At 38.2% G+C, this 13,939-nt stretch overlaps 1 protein-coding gene across 5 annotated transcripts in view; it reads right to left on the reverse strand.

The window, feature by feature from the left end:
• Positions 1 to 13,939, reverse strand: part of pdlim7 (PDZ and LIM domain 7) — a 44,973-nt gene that overhangs the window by 6,599 nt on the left and 24,435 nt on the right. For 2 of the 5 annotated variants that reach the window (XM_077247571.1, XM_077247574.1), the window contains exons 5-8: positions 13,048 to 13,241; positions 1,750 to 1,811; positions 1,070 to 1,289; positions 478 to 658 (exon numbers count right to left, since the gene is read on the reverse strand). In XM_077247571.1, coding sequence (XP_077103686.1) covers positions 478 to 658; positions 1,070 to 1,289; positions 1,750 to 1,811; positions 13,048 to 13,241 — 657 coding nt within the window. Of the gene's footprint in view, positions 1 to 477; positions 659 to 1,069; positions 1,290 to 1,749; positions 1,812 to 5,011; positions 5,755 to 7,249; positions 7,287 to 8,184; positions 8,340 to 9,804; positions 9,844 to 10,259; positions 10,277 to 13,047; positions 13,242 to 13,939 lie in introns of those variants that run through there. The other 3 variants (XM_077247573.1, XM_077247575.1, XM_077247576.1) reach the window with 2 other exon arrangements.

A 13,939-nucleotide genomic window follows, 5' to 3' on the forward strand; every position in this document is an offset into this window, starting at 1 on the left:
AAATGCATTGTAAAATTTTACAATATTATAAAATATTACAATTTACAATAACTGTCTTTTTATTTTAATAATAAAAATATTTATTCCGGTGATGGCAGAGGTGAATTTTCAGTATCATTACTTCAGTCTTCAGTGTCACATGATCCTTCAGAAATCATTATAATATGTCCATTTGTTTTTCAAGAAACATTTATCAATGTTGAAAACAGTTCTGCTGCTTAATATTGTTGGGGAAACAGTAACATTATTTCTCGGGATTATATTATTATTTTATTTTTTTTATATTATTTAAAAATTTAAAAATGTCTCTATTGTCACATTTGATCAATTACATACATCCTTGCTGTATAAAAGTAGTACTTTTATACAAACTATTCACCACTCAGTTTGAATGGATCAGTGTATATTCCTGTGAAACTCTACTCAAAAGAACCGCATTGTACGTTTGTGTTGCAGAACGGTAGGAAATGCGCTCACCCCAGTTATTTTCTTCTTGCATTTGGCACAGTTGGGTGAGTAACGGTTGTCATAACACTTGGTGCAGTAAATGGATCCTTTTTCCTCAAAGAAGCCCCCCTCGTCCAACACCTTTTTACACTGACAGCACATGAACTCCTCCGGGTGCCAGGAACGACCGAGCGCCACCACGTAGCGTCCCCTAGAACACAGGCACACGAACACAAAGTCTTACAACTGACGCCTTTTGCATTGAAGTGAAAGGGTTAGCTCGAGCATCAGCAGCTGGGTTTAGCACTCTTAAGTGTTCAGTGTGCAAAAGCCATTCTAATGGAAATAGTAGGTCAGACGCAGAAACCCACTGCATTCCGTATTGATTCTCCACAGCAGAAAGCCCAAGGACATGCCGCTATTTCTGAGCTCAACGTTTTTTAAGGAATATTACTGCCTGACAAAGTTTGACAACCTTTTATCCCTCCTCATGTCTTGAAGTAATGACATTTAGCACATAGTCATTATTGATTTGGAGGTATTTTGGGATGCCTGCAGCAGTTAGCTTTGGGTTGTGAACTGCTAAATTTTCAGCAGTCCTGAAGTATGACTCCAGCCGTACCTGATGATCTTGTTGCAGGCGGCGCAGAGCGGCGTACAGCCACTAGTGTCGGCAGGGCTCTGCTGTGCTGCCTGAAGGATGGAGCTGCGGTTCTGCATGGGAGTGGGTTGGACCGGCTGCTTGTGCTGGGTCACCACCGTGCTGGTCTTGTCTGGGTGGTAGCGGTCTGCAAAACCGGGGTCCGTCACCCATGGTGGCCTGCAGGACGGCGCTTTAGCTGCTGCGAAACAAAAAAAAGACAATGAAACATCTATTTTTTCAGCACTTCCTCACTATGGCCCAACAGAGACCTGTTAGCAGTGTGTACATTTATGGGCTGCTATTAAAACGAGAGCAATTGTAGTCTAGAATGGCTTGCTTTTATCCAGAGATATCATTATCATTGAGATGCTGCTAACACCATAAGAGGAGAGCAATAGAGGCGGCTCATGGTTTAATTCAGCTTATATAAACCGCATCTCGGGAGGATGATAATTGAGTCATATTATCATCTTTGACTATAAACACATAAGTGCCCCTTATGTCTTACTTTTCCCATTAACATCAGGCCTGTCTGAGCCAGCCGGACTGCTCCGTGAACAAGTCAGCGAGTTAAGCCCTCCCCGTGGGAGCGACTCCGGGCCGTGAGTCAGTGTGTACTGTGAGAGTCAATCTATTCTGTCAGTTCTGAGAGTACTTACCTTGAACTTCATCAGGTTTGTCTGCTGGCTTGGACTTGGCAGGACAGGGAGTTACTCCGTGACTGTAGAAAGAAAATTTCCTTTCAGAACGCAGGCCATGATAAAACAGCGTTAGCCAGAGCCAATGAAAATGTTATTAAGCTATGCAACCTCTGACATCTACATCCTGGATGGAAAGTACACTCCTGAACAAAGCGAAGAGATTAAAACATCATGACATGGCATTTTATGCAAATTAAAGTACATGATGGGTGTTTTCTGCTTTAATTGGGAATAAAAATCTTTATTGTTTTGTCTTTTCATAGAGTTACAACATATTTAGACTAGTTAGACCTTAGGTTATCTAAGAAATAAATTGTTTAAAAATATATATATTAAAAAAATGTTATATATATATATATATGTGTGTGTGTGTGTGTGTGTGTGTGTGTGTGTGTGTGTGTGTATGTATGTATATATATGTAATATATGAATGTATGAATGTATGTATACACACATATACATACGTGTGTGTGCGTGTGCGTGCATATATATATATATAAAATTGGAGCCCCCTTGAAGGTTAGCAGAGACCGCCGTCCCCCTGGTTGAGATTTAAACTGATTTTGACTATTTTAGAGTAAGCTGTAAGCTAAAACCACACAATGTCAGTTGTAGCATTTATGAGCTTTAAATCATACATCATCTGAATGAAATGAATAAACATATACAGATCCTGTACTTCATCATAGCTACATGATCACACAGTGCAGAGTGGTGCAGGTATGACGTCACTTTGTAGGCCAACCGGCAGTTAGCATCACGCTGGTTCCCGCGATAAAAACGCAATAGGATTGTCCCAAAGGCTTTTGGATTATGACTAAAAACAAGCTCTGTGATCAACAAAAGTTTATGATACTTGCAAGTTTTGTCCATCAAGATACCAGTAATTATCACAGATGAACACAACTTATATGAATTTTGAAGCCAAAATTAGTCCCCCGAAGTAAAAAGCTAAAAGTAGGCTATAAACAAACTACTCCACGGTCACACAAATTCAATGTCACCATCAGTAAACTTCCGAAAACTCTTTCAGACTTTTATTCTAACTCAAACTTTCTGGGAAAATGTTTATTATAGCACAATTATAACCATGCTGTAAAAGCGGACTGAGCTTACCTTTTTGGCGTGATGACGTTTAATGTCCTCGACAGCCTCTGTAGTCCCATTTAGCCACTTGTTAGCAACCGCCTTTTAGAGACATTCAACAGCTTAAAAAAAATCACGAGTGGGGTAAAATTGATGTATTTTATGTTGTAGAATAAAACGTGAAAGTGTCTTGAGCTTGTGTTCACCACAGATCTTATTTCAGCTATTTAACCAAAACCCCATTCAAAAAACACATTGACTTCGGGACGATGGAAACGGAAGTGCTAAAATGCTAACTCGCTTCCGCATTTTGGCCTACAAAGTGATGTCATATCTGCACCACTCTATAGACCCATAGACCATAAAAGAAATGGACACAGCGACCCCCTTGATTTCAACGGAGAAACGTGAAGCCCATTAGAAGCACTCACTTCCTGATGGCTGAGCATACTCCGCACGCTCAAACTGAGCTTGACGACGTAGATATGACGTGAGCAACCTGTCTGACAGTTGTAAATCTTCTAGTGGCTGTGCCACATACCGAATTATTTCCAATTCCTCAAAAACGTTGTTGAAATATTTTGTCCCGTTGTTTTATGGACTCTATCTATAGACTTCTCCCTTGACTTTATGCCTCTATGTCCCCCCGATTGCCTCATAGACAGTAAAAAAACAGATTACTGTTTCTCCTCCTGTCTATAAGGTAATTTCTCTACTGTGCGACGAGTCGTGTGGTTATGATGCAATCGTTAGCCTATTTTTACAAAAACGGCTTCTACGGGGCCATAACGTAAGATACAAAGTAATGGAGCCTTTTATACATTGTCGTGTTTCTTTATAAATAAATAATGGACAAATGAAGTCTTTGGACGCCTCATATGTAAAGTTATTTGCCGTCAAAGTGACGCCAAAATGAATGGGAGTCAACGGAATGCTAACAGCAGGTGATGTCCGCTACAATGGCAGCCCCCGCGGGGCTTCAGTTTCCGGCTGATGGATTGTCCCCTTGTAAAGACCTTATGTAGCCCCGCCCCTTTTCAGCACTGCGCTCGTTGTCTTTTGGTTTGTATTTTCACAGCGATCTTACGCATTTATTAATGAACGGCTCGCTTCCCGGTCTACTGGCATTTACAATCCTCATGATAACTTTAGTTAACTTTACAAAAAGTAAATCCACTTCACCAGCTAATTACTCCTCGACAGCGATGCCATAGAAATATACAGAGCGACTGCAAAAACGGATGTTCAAAGATGGCTGTGTGCTTGTTTCTCTGGCGCATAAGGTCCATTGCGCCTTGCACTTTCTCCCATTCATAGTAATATAAGTCCAGCCTTCTAAATAAAAGAGTCAATCGGCAATTGGTAAAGTCATTGCATCACTCCAGCTGCTCCAGTTGCTATAGAAAGAGTTCTGAGAGGCACAAATATGACTGCACATGCGCATTTGCTAGTTCAGCCTGAAAAATACAGATTTCAAATATGAAATTTAATCATAAGCTTGGTGAACAGGTTTGGAGAATTTGCCCATTCTAAGAGATAGGAGCTGTACTTGCATGACTGAAAAAGGAGACGTTTCAAAGATGGCCGCAGAGTGAAATGACTCACCTTAAAGGTGCAGTAAGCAATTTCTGAGAAACACTGTTGATATTTGAGAATCACCAAAACAAACATATCCCTACCCAAAAGGATCACACCCCTATCTTGATAGCTCAGCCTCCAAATTCACAAACACGCAATGCAACACAAGCACCTTCCCCATCATGAGTGTATATGCCCCTTACTGCTGGCAGCAAGTGTGTTTTGGTGCTCGGTCCAATCCACTTTTCAACAGTGTTTCTCAGATTTTCTTTGGTAATACTTGTGCTAAGTAATGCTTAGAATATAGAGTTGTTAGCTTAACTAGACACCAAAGCTAACATTTCAATGTTTGAATCTATTTGGCCCTGCTGAAAAAAGCACATTAAACCAGCCTAAATTGGTCTGCGGTGATTTAAATAATTAAATACAAAAGGGAAATTATTTTTCCCCTCACTTCTTTAAAATACTAAGGAACAGACATGTATAAAAAGCAGAAAATGTTGAAATGAAGAAGAGGGAACAAACAGAGGCTGAACAAAATAAAGGAGGACAGCAGAAAGTTTCACAATGTTTTATGTACTCATAGACATGAGTTAACAGATTCTATTATCTTATTGGAGACAAAACCAGAGGAAGAGCGATCAGATGACATCATAACTGTGAATTATGCTAAGTTGCAGTCAGAGAAAAAGAATGACATATAAATGAGAAAGAAAAAAATCCCAAGGGGGGCTACACAACAATCAGAAAGATGGAAAGAGCAATAGGAACAGTCCTGTGATGGATAACTCCTCTGAACAACCACAACAATCATAATAACAATAAATTAACATGATTATCAGTTTTTAGAAACGATACCACTTGAAAGAGACTACGACACACCAACAGCATTCAGATATTCCTAATGGGAACTTGACTGTAGGGCTCAATTTGTGTGTTTTTTTTCTGACTATGGCTGCGTTTCTTCTCACATTAGTTTTTGCTATTTTCAACTTGCATTGTTTTTGTTTTTTTTTACATTTTTTCATTAACTTGACAACCTTTTAACATTACACCCCCCCCCAATCCCCAATTTTTTGTCCTGGTATAGCTGGGGTTGGTGTTCACCCTTAGCTGGCACGTGGTATTGAGGTGATGCGTTTGTTTCTAGTGCGGCCGTATCTCAGCCACTTCGGCCTTCTGATGCCTGGGAGACAGAGCGTTCAGGACTTGATGTTGAGGGCACGGGCAGATCTCTCGTGATGCCAGTCTCTCAGCCTGGCATAACGGGGACTCTGAATCTCAGAGAGGAACTTTTCCCTGCCATTCATTGCACGACAGAGAACAGGAAATTAGGAGAGCAGTGAGAACAAAACAGAGGGAGAGAAAGACATGCCAGCACATATAGAAAGACAAAAGAAGGGAATGAAAATAAGGTTAAGAGAGAGCAGCAGAACAGAAAGACAAATCAGAAGGGAATGAAGAAAGATTAAAAGATGCAACATATGCAAGCAGTGAAGAATTCAGAAAAAAAAAAAAGTGTATCTGTAGATAACCAGGCCCAGACAGAATCTGCAGACTTTTTCCCACATTTCCTGTCTTGATTTTAATGGAAAACTGCTAAATGGATTTGGAACCACGCCGTTTTTTTAAAGACAACAATTAAATAAGCCAAATGATTTAAGGGCATTTACACATAAGAGAATGTTCTGATGGATAGCAATGCACAAGATGCTTTTTAAGGGTATGGAAAACATTTGGTTTGAAATCAAGTAGGAAAATAGGAAAGTCTATTTCTGAAAGCAGAACTGGGTTGCGTCCAAATTCCCATATTTCATAGAAGTGCATTCTGTAGGTATTACGCGGTCGAAATCTAATTTGCCCAAGAAGCAGTTTAAATTATTATGCTAAAAACAGTTGTTGTGCTACTAAATGTTTTTGTGGAACCAGTGATATATTTTTTCCAGGATTCTTCAAAAAGTATTCATTTGAAATAGAAATGTTTTGAAGTATTATACATGTCTTTACTGTCACTTTCGACCAATTTAATGCATCCTTCCTGAGCCTAGAAGTATTAATTTCCTTAAAAAAAACAAAAGCACTCCAAACTGTTGAAGTGTAGTGTACTTGAAAAAACTTTTCAAATCTAACGGTGACTCAGCTCCCGTGGCCTTATTGGATGGCAAAGTTTCTGTTGAATAATGGAATATTTTCATAAACCCTTACATTTTTTCCTCTACATAATCCACCCATCAAAAATCAATGAATTTGAATTATCTGAAACTGCGTGAACTAGATCTATAACTCGTGAGCTTAGAATTAAATGGTTCTATCTCCACTTTTGGTCGAAATTGCGTTTGACAATCTTATCCATTAGGTGTTTATTAATGCCTGTGTGGTGTTATTTTTGTAAAAAAAAACATTTTTTTTAGTAGTTATTAATAAAATAAAAAGGTTCCATCTCACAAAACAGTTTTAAAAACGTTGATGCTGAATATCTCAGAACTACCCAAAACGGAGATAGAACTGTATAATTCTAAGCTCACGAACTGTATTTTATACATGACAGGCATTTATATTCTGCAGGAATCTGTGGGCACGATTCTGTGTGGGTCTGATAAAGCACACAGCACTCTGTGTATGAATTTATACTGCAAATGCACAGATCAGACAAAGGGCTCATAATGCGGATCAAAGCATATTTTCAGCATTTCTCCGCAGAGAGCTGATCTTTTAATTAGGGTAGTAAAAGCTCATAGCTAGCGATTTAATGCTTCAAACTGCACTTCATTAGCAAGTTCACACAGTTCTTTACCTGGACCTTTTCATGTTCTCATCATCCGGGTCCTGCACTGAGGGAAGCAGGAGAGATACCAATCAGACCAACCATTAGACACAAATCCACGGCCAAGGTCTACACAATGCTACAAAACACTTGAGGATTGCTGCTTTTAAAGGAACTACCATCACCTTTCAACATGAGAGTCAATCCCGTGAGATGTACAGGAGCAGTACGGCAACAATGGTTGCCTGAACACCTCTTTCCTACCACTTACGCAAGAGCAAATCACAGCCACTCAGGCTCTAGATCGCATAAAGGAGAAAAATCTCAGCCATAACCCTTTAAGCTATAGATAGACGACATTTCCCTTTATGATCTCACTCTCAATATCAGATCAGCAGCTGGGTCCTCTAGGACATGCTCTCACACCCTCCTACACTAAGATTGGTCCCAGCCACTAAATAAAAAAGGAACAGGGCTGGGAGATACAACTGTATATAGTGTACCGCAGTAAATACACTGTGCAATTAAAAAAAAAATATAGATAAAACACATTATAAAAAAAGATGACAAGTAAAATAGAGACTACTTTAACAGCTTCATTATTTTATAATTGGAGAACAATAGAATGATGGTTGGATGGATGGATACATGGATGGTTGAAACTATAGCATGATATATCGATGGATGGATGGAATGAATTTGAGTTGAATTTCTGGAGCAAACCATCTCGTGATATACCACGGTATGAATGATTTTCACGATTAAAGATTTTGTTCATAACTCCTGTCCCTACTTAGGAATGTCTTTTTCCACATTACTTCACAAAATACTGACTCCCTGAGAACTTATCTTTCCAAAGAAACCCATTGACAGAGCTTAGATGCTAAAAAGCCCAAATGAGAAGCAACTGCTCTGAGAGGAGTATAAGACGCTGACAGGCTGTGGTCTGAATGTGTCTGACTTACTGAAGTCAGTGCCTGTGAGCTGGGCCAGGATTCGGAAAGAGCGAGACTGGGTGGTGCCGGTGCGCGGCTGCCAATCCTCCGTATCCTGGATCAGTCTCTTCTTACTGCGATCGTTGGGGATGAAGCAGGCCGTGTTTTCCACCCGCAGACCGTGCCTGGAGACATGAGCCCTTGGTGACCTCTCTCATTCACCACAGCAGCACAGCACACCACCAAAAATACACAAACGGCTTCACATAATGCGTGCAGCACAAGAAGAGACGACTACACCAAACACAGCGAGGGAACGTGCTGTACATGATGATCCTAAAAAAAAATTTTTCTGGGGTGCATAAATTCCTTTACAAAAACTCATCATGGTAACCAAAGTTTCTGACAAAATAGAGTAGTTACATTTGCTACAACAACAAGATACCACAGATCTATTAGAGTAACTATATTATTATGGTGCAGAAACTATGATTAGCATTGTAACATTTATTAAGGTGATGTTTTAGTGACAGGGTTTTCAAACAGGGGTGCCTTAAAGGGATAGTTCCCCCAAAAAAATTAATTCTATCATCTAATACTCCCTCATGTCGCCCAAAACCCATAAGACTTTCGTTCATATTCCAAACACAATGTTTATACTGTGAATAAAAGCCTAAATAAAATCTGTTCATCATATAAAGAGATTGTGTCTCTTCCGAAGTCTTGGATTAAAAAATTCATATGGATTAATTTTATAATCTCTTAATTTTGAAGCATCAGATTTTTAGGTACATAGAATTTTTAATTTGGGTTTTGAAGATGAACAAAAGTTTTATGGATTTGGAACAACATAAGGGTGAGAAATGACAATTTTTAAAAATACCTTTAAGTTATTTGATGGCTCCATAGAGAAGGGCTATAGATTTTTAAAAATGTATTCAATTTAACAATTAATGTTCCTTATTTAAGCCATCCATTTTAATTATAATGTATTATTTTTAATAGTAATTAATATTCATATTTGTATTAATTATATTTTTTTATTTAATTTTGTAATGTTAATAGTGTAATGTTAACTTCAGCTTGTTTCCTAGTGCAGCTTTATTAAACCTGGCATTTACTTTGAATATTGTTGGCCCTGTGACAAAAATGTTGCTTTGGATAGAAGCGTCTGCTAAATGCCTTTAATCAAAGTTATTCAAAATAGTATTAATCAGTTTATTATTTAATTAAATAATGTAGTAAAAATATATCGGAGAAAATCTTTGCTTAAGTACTGGAGTCTGTGGGTTGGCTGAGAGTCTGATGGGAGAGTCTAGAATGGTTGAAAGCCCTGTTTTTCACACATCGGATACATAACTACATGCACACAAAATAATCAATCAAAACACCCACGAAATGTGATTTCTATTCAGGCTCCACATCATTGCTTCATGCTCTAATGAAGTCATTCAAAGTGCACGACTACATTTGCTAATAGTTTCAAACGACCCAGCTAAAGTGCCACATTTCAATACAGTTCAACTCCTGAGTGAAAAAGCAATGAAACATGGTCTGATGTCGTCAAAAGCAAGAGTTTATTAGTGAGGTCAGCGGCAGGTCTAAGTTCTTTGAGCTAGTGCATTAGAGCCACAAGCATTCAGCACTTACTTCCCCTCAGGGTACAACTCCTCATAGAAGGCTTCTCCTCTAATGAACGGGAGAGTGAAGGAACACAGAAAAAACAGGATGGAGAAAAAAGGAAAAGGAGCACAAATAACAATAGAGAGGAAGAGTGGGAGGAGTACAACAAAGAACACAACAGTGTCCATTAAAGCAGCCTGACTTTACACCGTGTGAATGGAGACTGTCCAATGCGCTCTGAAATATCAACGCTGGAATAAAGCTGTACATTTACAATCCCATAGTGAATAATTACAGACTGCTCCTTAAGCCAATACTGCAACAATGCAGGCTTGGGAAAAAGGAAAGATAAATTCAATTTAGGGAAACAAACATATGAAAACGGATCGAGGCAGAGCCACAGGGCTGGGATTTGATAGCCAAAAACAATAATTGCACACATTTTTCAGAGCAGGAGGGAAATAAGGAAAGGCATTACTAACTTGTCAAGAACTTCCATCTGTGGAATGACAAAGGAGATTTAAAAAAAAAGAGAGAGGAGAAGAGAAAATTGTTTAGAAATAAAATCACACAGAGCAGAATACACAGCATTTAGAAAGACATGATGCAGAGACAAACAAAGCAAATTGTGTGCTTTAAGTAACACAACAGAACATGTGAAAACATGAGCTGTACCTCCTGTTAAATAAGTTAAATTATTCTGTTCTATAACTTTTAATGTGCTTTTATTATTAAAGATATCCCTGCAACTTTTGCCAAACATGACAACCACTAGATCTAACTGACACTGAATCTGGCTTTACACCATTAAACCAACATTACCCTAAATACATGGTTCCTAAAAGATGTACGAGTTTTGCAGTCGTTTGTGACAACTGAATAAAATCACTTTCCTTTTCTAGTCAATGATTCATTACGCATTTTAAAGTTTAGCAAGTAGAAAATATCCATTCATTATAAAAAAAACAATGGAAAAGGTAATGAATTACTATATTTTATTAACTTACTTGGGGAACTTAAATAAAAAAATACATAATGCACATATACGCTCACTTTATCTTATGCTCAACAAAGCTACATTTATTTGATCATAAATAAAGAGAAAACAGTTATTTTAAACTGTAATTATAATTCATAATATTACCGTTTTTTGTTTGAACATTTTAAAATGGTAATTTATTCGTGTCATGATAAAGCTGAAATTACTCCAGTCTTCAGTGTCACATGATCCTTCAGAAATCATTCTGATTTGATCATTTGCTGCTGAATAAACATTTCTTAATATTATCAATATTGAAAAATTGTGGAAACTGATACATTTCGATACAAAATTCTTCATAAGAACACCGTTTATTTTAAATAGAAATGTTTTGTGATATTATAAGTGGCTTTACTGTTACTTTCAATCAATGAATAAATAATCTTACTGACCCCAAACTTTTGAACAGTAGTGTATATTACAAAATACATAAGTGTTCAAATCAAAAGTATGATATTCTATTAAGGCATTTTTCAAATCTCAAAAGTTGGTACCATTCCACAAACACTGCATGCAATAGTGCCCCTTAGAGTGAAGAGTTGTAAAAACAAGCTTGTAGGCGTGCGGTGCAGTGAACATGCTCAGAATGCTGACATGACTGTGTGATCTCCAGAGAACACGGAGACCTCAGTGCTGGAGCGCACACACAAAAAAAAAAACAACACACACAAATCGCAACACTCGGATTCAGCCTCCTTCCCTCCACTACACTCCAGAAAATGTTCCCACAATCCATCTGAAGTTCAAGGATTCTGAATAAAACAATGAGGACATCTATTTGAATAAAACATCACCTTCATGCAATTGGTTTGTGAGGAAACTTGTTAAGGTGGATTACAGTACAGGAGCTTTTCCAAGTAAGGCCGTTAAGTAATTCAGCACCGGGGCCGTAACGGCATTTTGAGGGCTCAGCAGATTTTATGGGAGGGTCTGGACTCTATAAACAGCAACAGACAACATCAAGCCCTAAAGACAGACTTCAACCTTCTCAACCTGGCCAGATCAACACCTTAGACCTTCACAAACTCCTTCATGTCTTTATGTTAAATAAACAGAAAAAACACCACAATTTTACTGTCTTCAACTCCACCGTTCTTGACGGCTAACATCTGTTGTTTTGATCAGCTTTAATAAAAGTGCTCGTTAAAATGCTGGACCTTGGCGGAAAAGAGGAGCAGAATGTCCCTGCAAAGGGATGATAAAGAGGTGGAGAGGAAAACAGATGAAGACGGCGTGTTCGAGCGGGTCCCAGAACAGCCTGGTCACCGGGGTGGCGATGCAACCGCCTGTTCCAACAAGGAAAACAGACACAGCTGCTTAACGCCAACTCGTTTATTACAAGCATGCACAATAAACCCGGAAAAATACACTAAAGACCAGACTCTTTAACTCACTGACCCCAAACCTCACTGTGCAGAAACGTCAACTTAAACTGTCAGACTAGTCGCGATGTGTCAAATCGTGCAGACTGCATTTTAATTAAATAAATATATGTGCTACCATCACCAGAATATACTATAAATGGTATTATTTTTATAAAATACTCAATTTCTTTTTTTACAGTACAACACTTACAATATTTCTTATCTTTAATGTGTTATTGAATAAATCACAGAAAATAAATAAATAAATAAATATGAAAGAATATTTTTTTAGACTAACTAATATTATTTATATATTATATATATATACATATAATATATATAAAATTATATTATTATATCAAATATAATAGGCCCTAAAATGATGGTTTAATTTATTTGTTATTAATTTATTTTTCCAGCTGATTACAAGAAAATAACCCCACTAATTTTGGAATTATTCATTCTTTCCAAATATAGCTATTTAAGTCCTCTGGAAAACATTCCTGTATTCTTTATATCGCAATATATATATATATATATATATATATATATATATATATATATATATATATATATATATATGTCAGTAAATATCGCAGTGTCCGTTTTATTTTTCCAATATCGTGCAGCCCAATTTCAGAGCTAGAATCCAGACAACTCACGCTCACCGTGAATTCTGGGAGCTGCGGGCGTTCTTACCCATCACTGAGTTATTGCTGCATCATTAGAAACATGCAGCCTTGGGTATGATGAGGTTCATTATTGTGGACTAAGCTCATCAAGCAGGTCCCGTGGCGATCAAAGCCCGATTTAAAGAAGATTATGAGCCTGAGTCTCGGTTGGAGACCTGGCTGGCTGGTCACCTACCCATTGTGAGGCTGCGGCGTGCTGCTGGGCACCTGCGAGTTGAAGTTAGGCTTGGGGGCGTACGACACTGGCTTGATGACAGGCCCCTTGCTGCCATTGCCAAAAGCTGCGGAGAACGGCCGCGCCATCTTGTTTATGGCTGTGCTCGGTGCAAACGAGTACTTGGGCTGACTGGATGCAGGTGCGAGTGAATCCTGAGTGTGGAGAAAGACAGTGCAAAGCAACACAATGCATGTCAGATCGTGCACACACACACACACACACACACGCCATCTCATAAACACTAGTGGCACCACAGGTGAATGCACAATCCCGGATACGGTTTAATAGTTAATCCTCTCCAAATGAGAGGATTAACTGGTGGGAAAAAAGGTGTGAATTGTCTTTGTGTCTTTTCACAGCAAATTATGAGCATGGAGAAAGTGGAGGGGAATTGTTTGAGAAGTGTGAACACACCCTAAGCACAAATATTTATCTTGAGATCAGGCCATGGTCCAGCTTAAAGGACCTCCTTCATTTTGGCTGTACTTTGTACCTGAATAGGTCGAAAGGAAAAGTATAACTGTCTGATATGACTAGAATTATAAACAGACACTGTTGCAGATACCCGTGCTGTGATCTATTGCAGCCACATGAGGGCGTGATTTCTCCCATTCAAAGTTTTGTTTTAGTATGCAACAAAGCCAACATCTGCCCAGCCAACATTTTCACTGACCCTACTATAAAATAACACGTTTAAACATGTTAATAACAATTTATTTTTGAAAGTTTTAAATAGTTTTCATATGCATGTCAAATATGAAACAAACGTATATAAAAATATAAGTAATATAAATTATATTTAAATGTATACATTTTAGATATGTTGTATATACACAAATATAAAATAGTT

Source organism: Siphateles boraxobius, unplaced genomic scaffold (assembly GCF_051911475.1).
Source record: "Siphateles boraxobius isolate OS27281-9 unplaced genomic scaffold, OSU_SipBor_1 3, whole genome shotgun sequence".
Classification (NCBI taxonomy): Eukaryota; Metazoa; Chordata; class Actinopteri; order Cypriniformes; family Leuciscidae; genus Siphateles; species Siphateles boraxobius.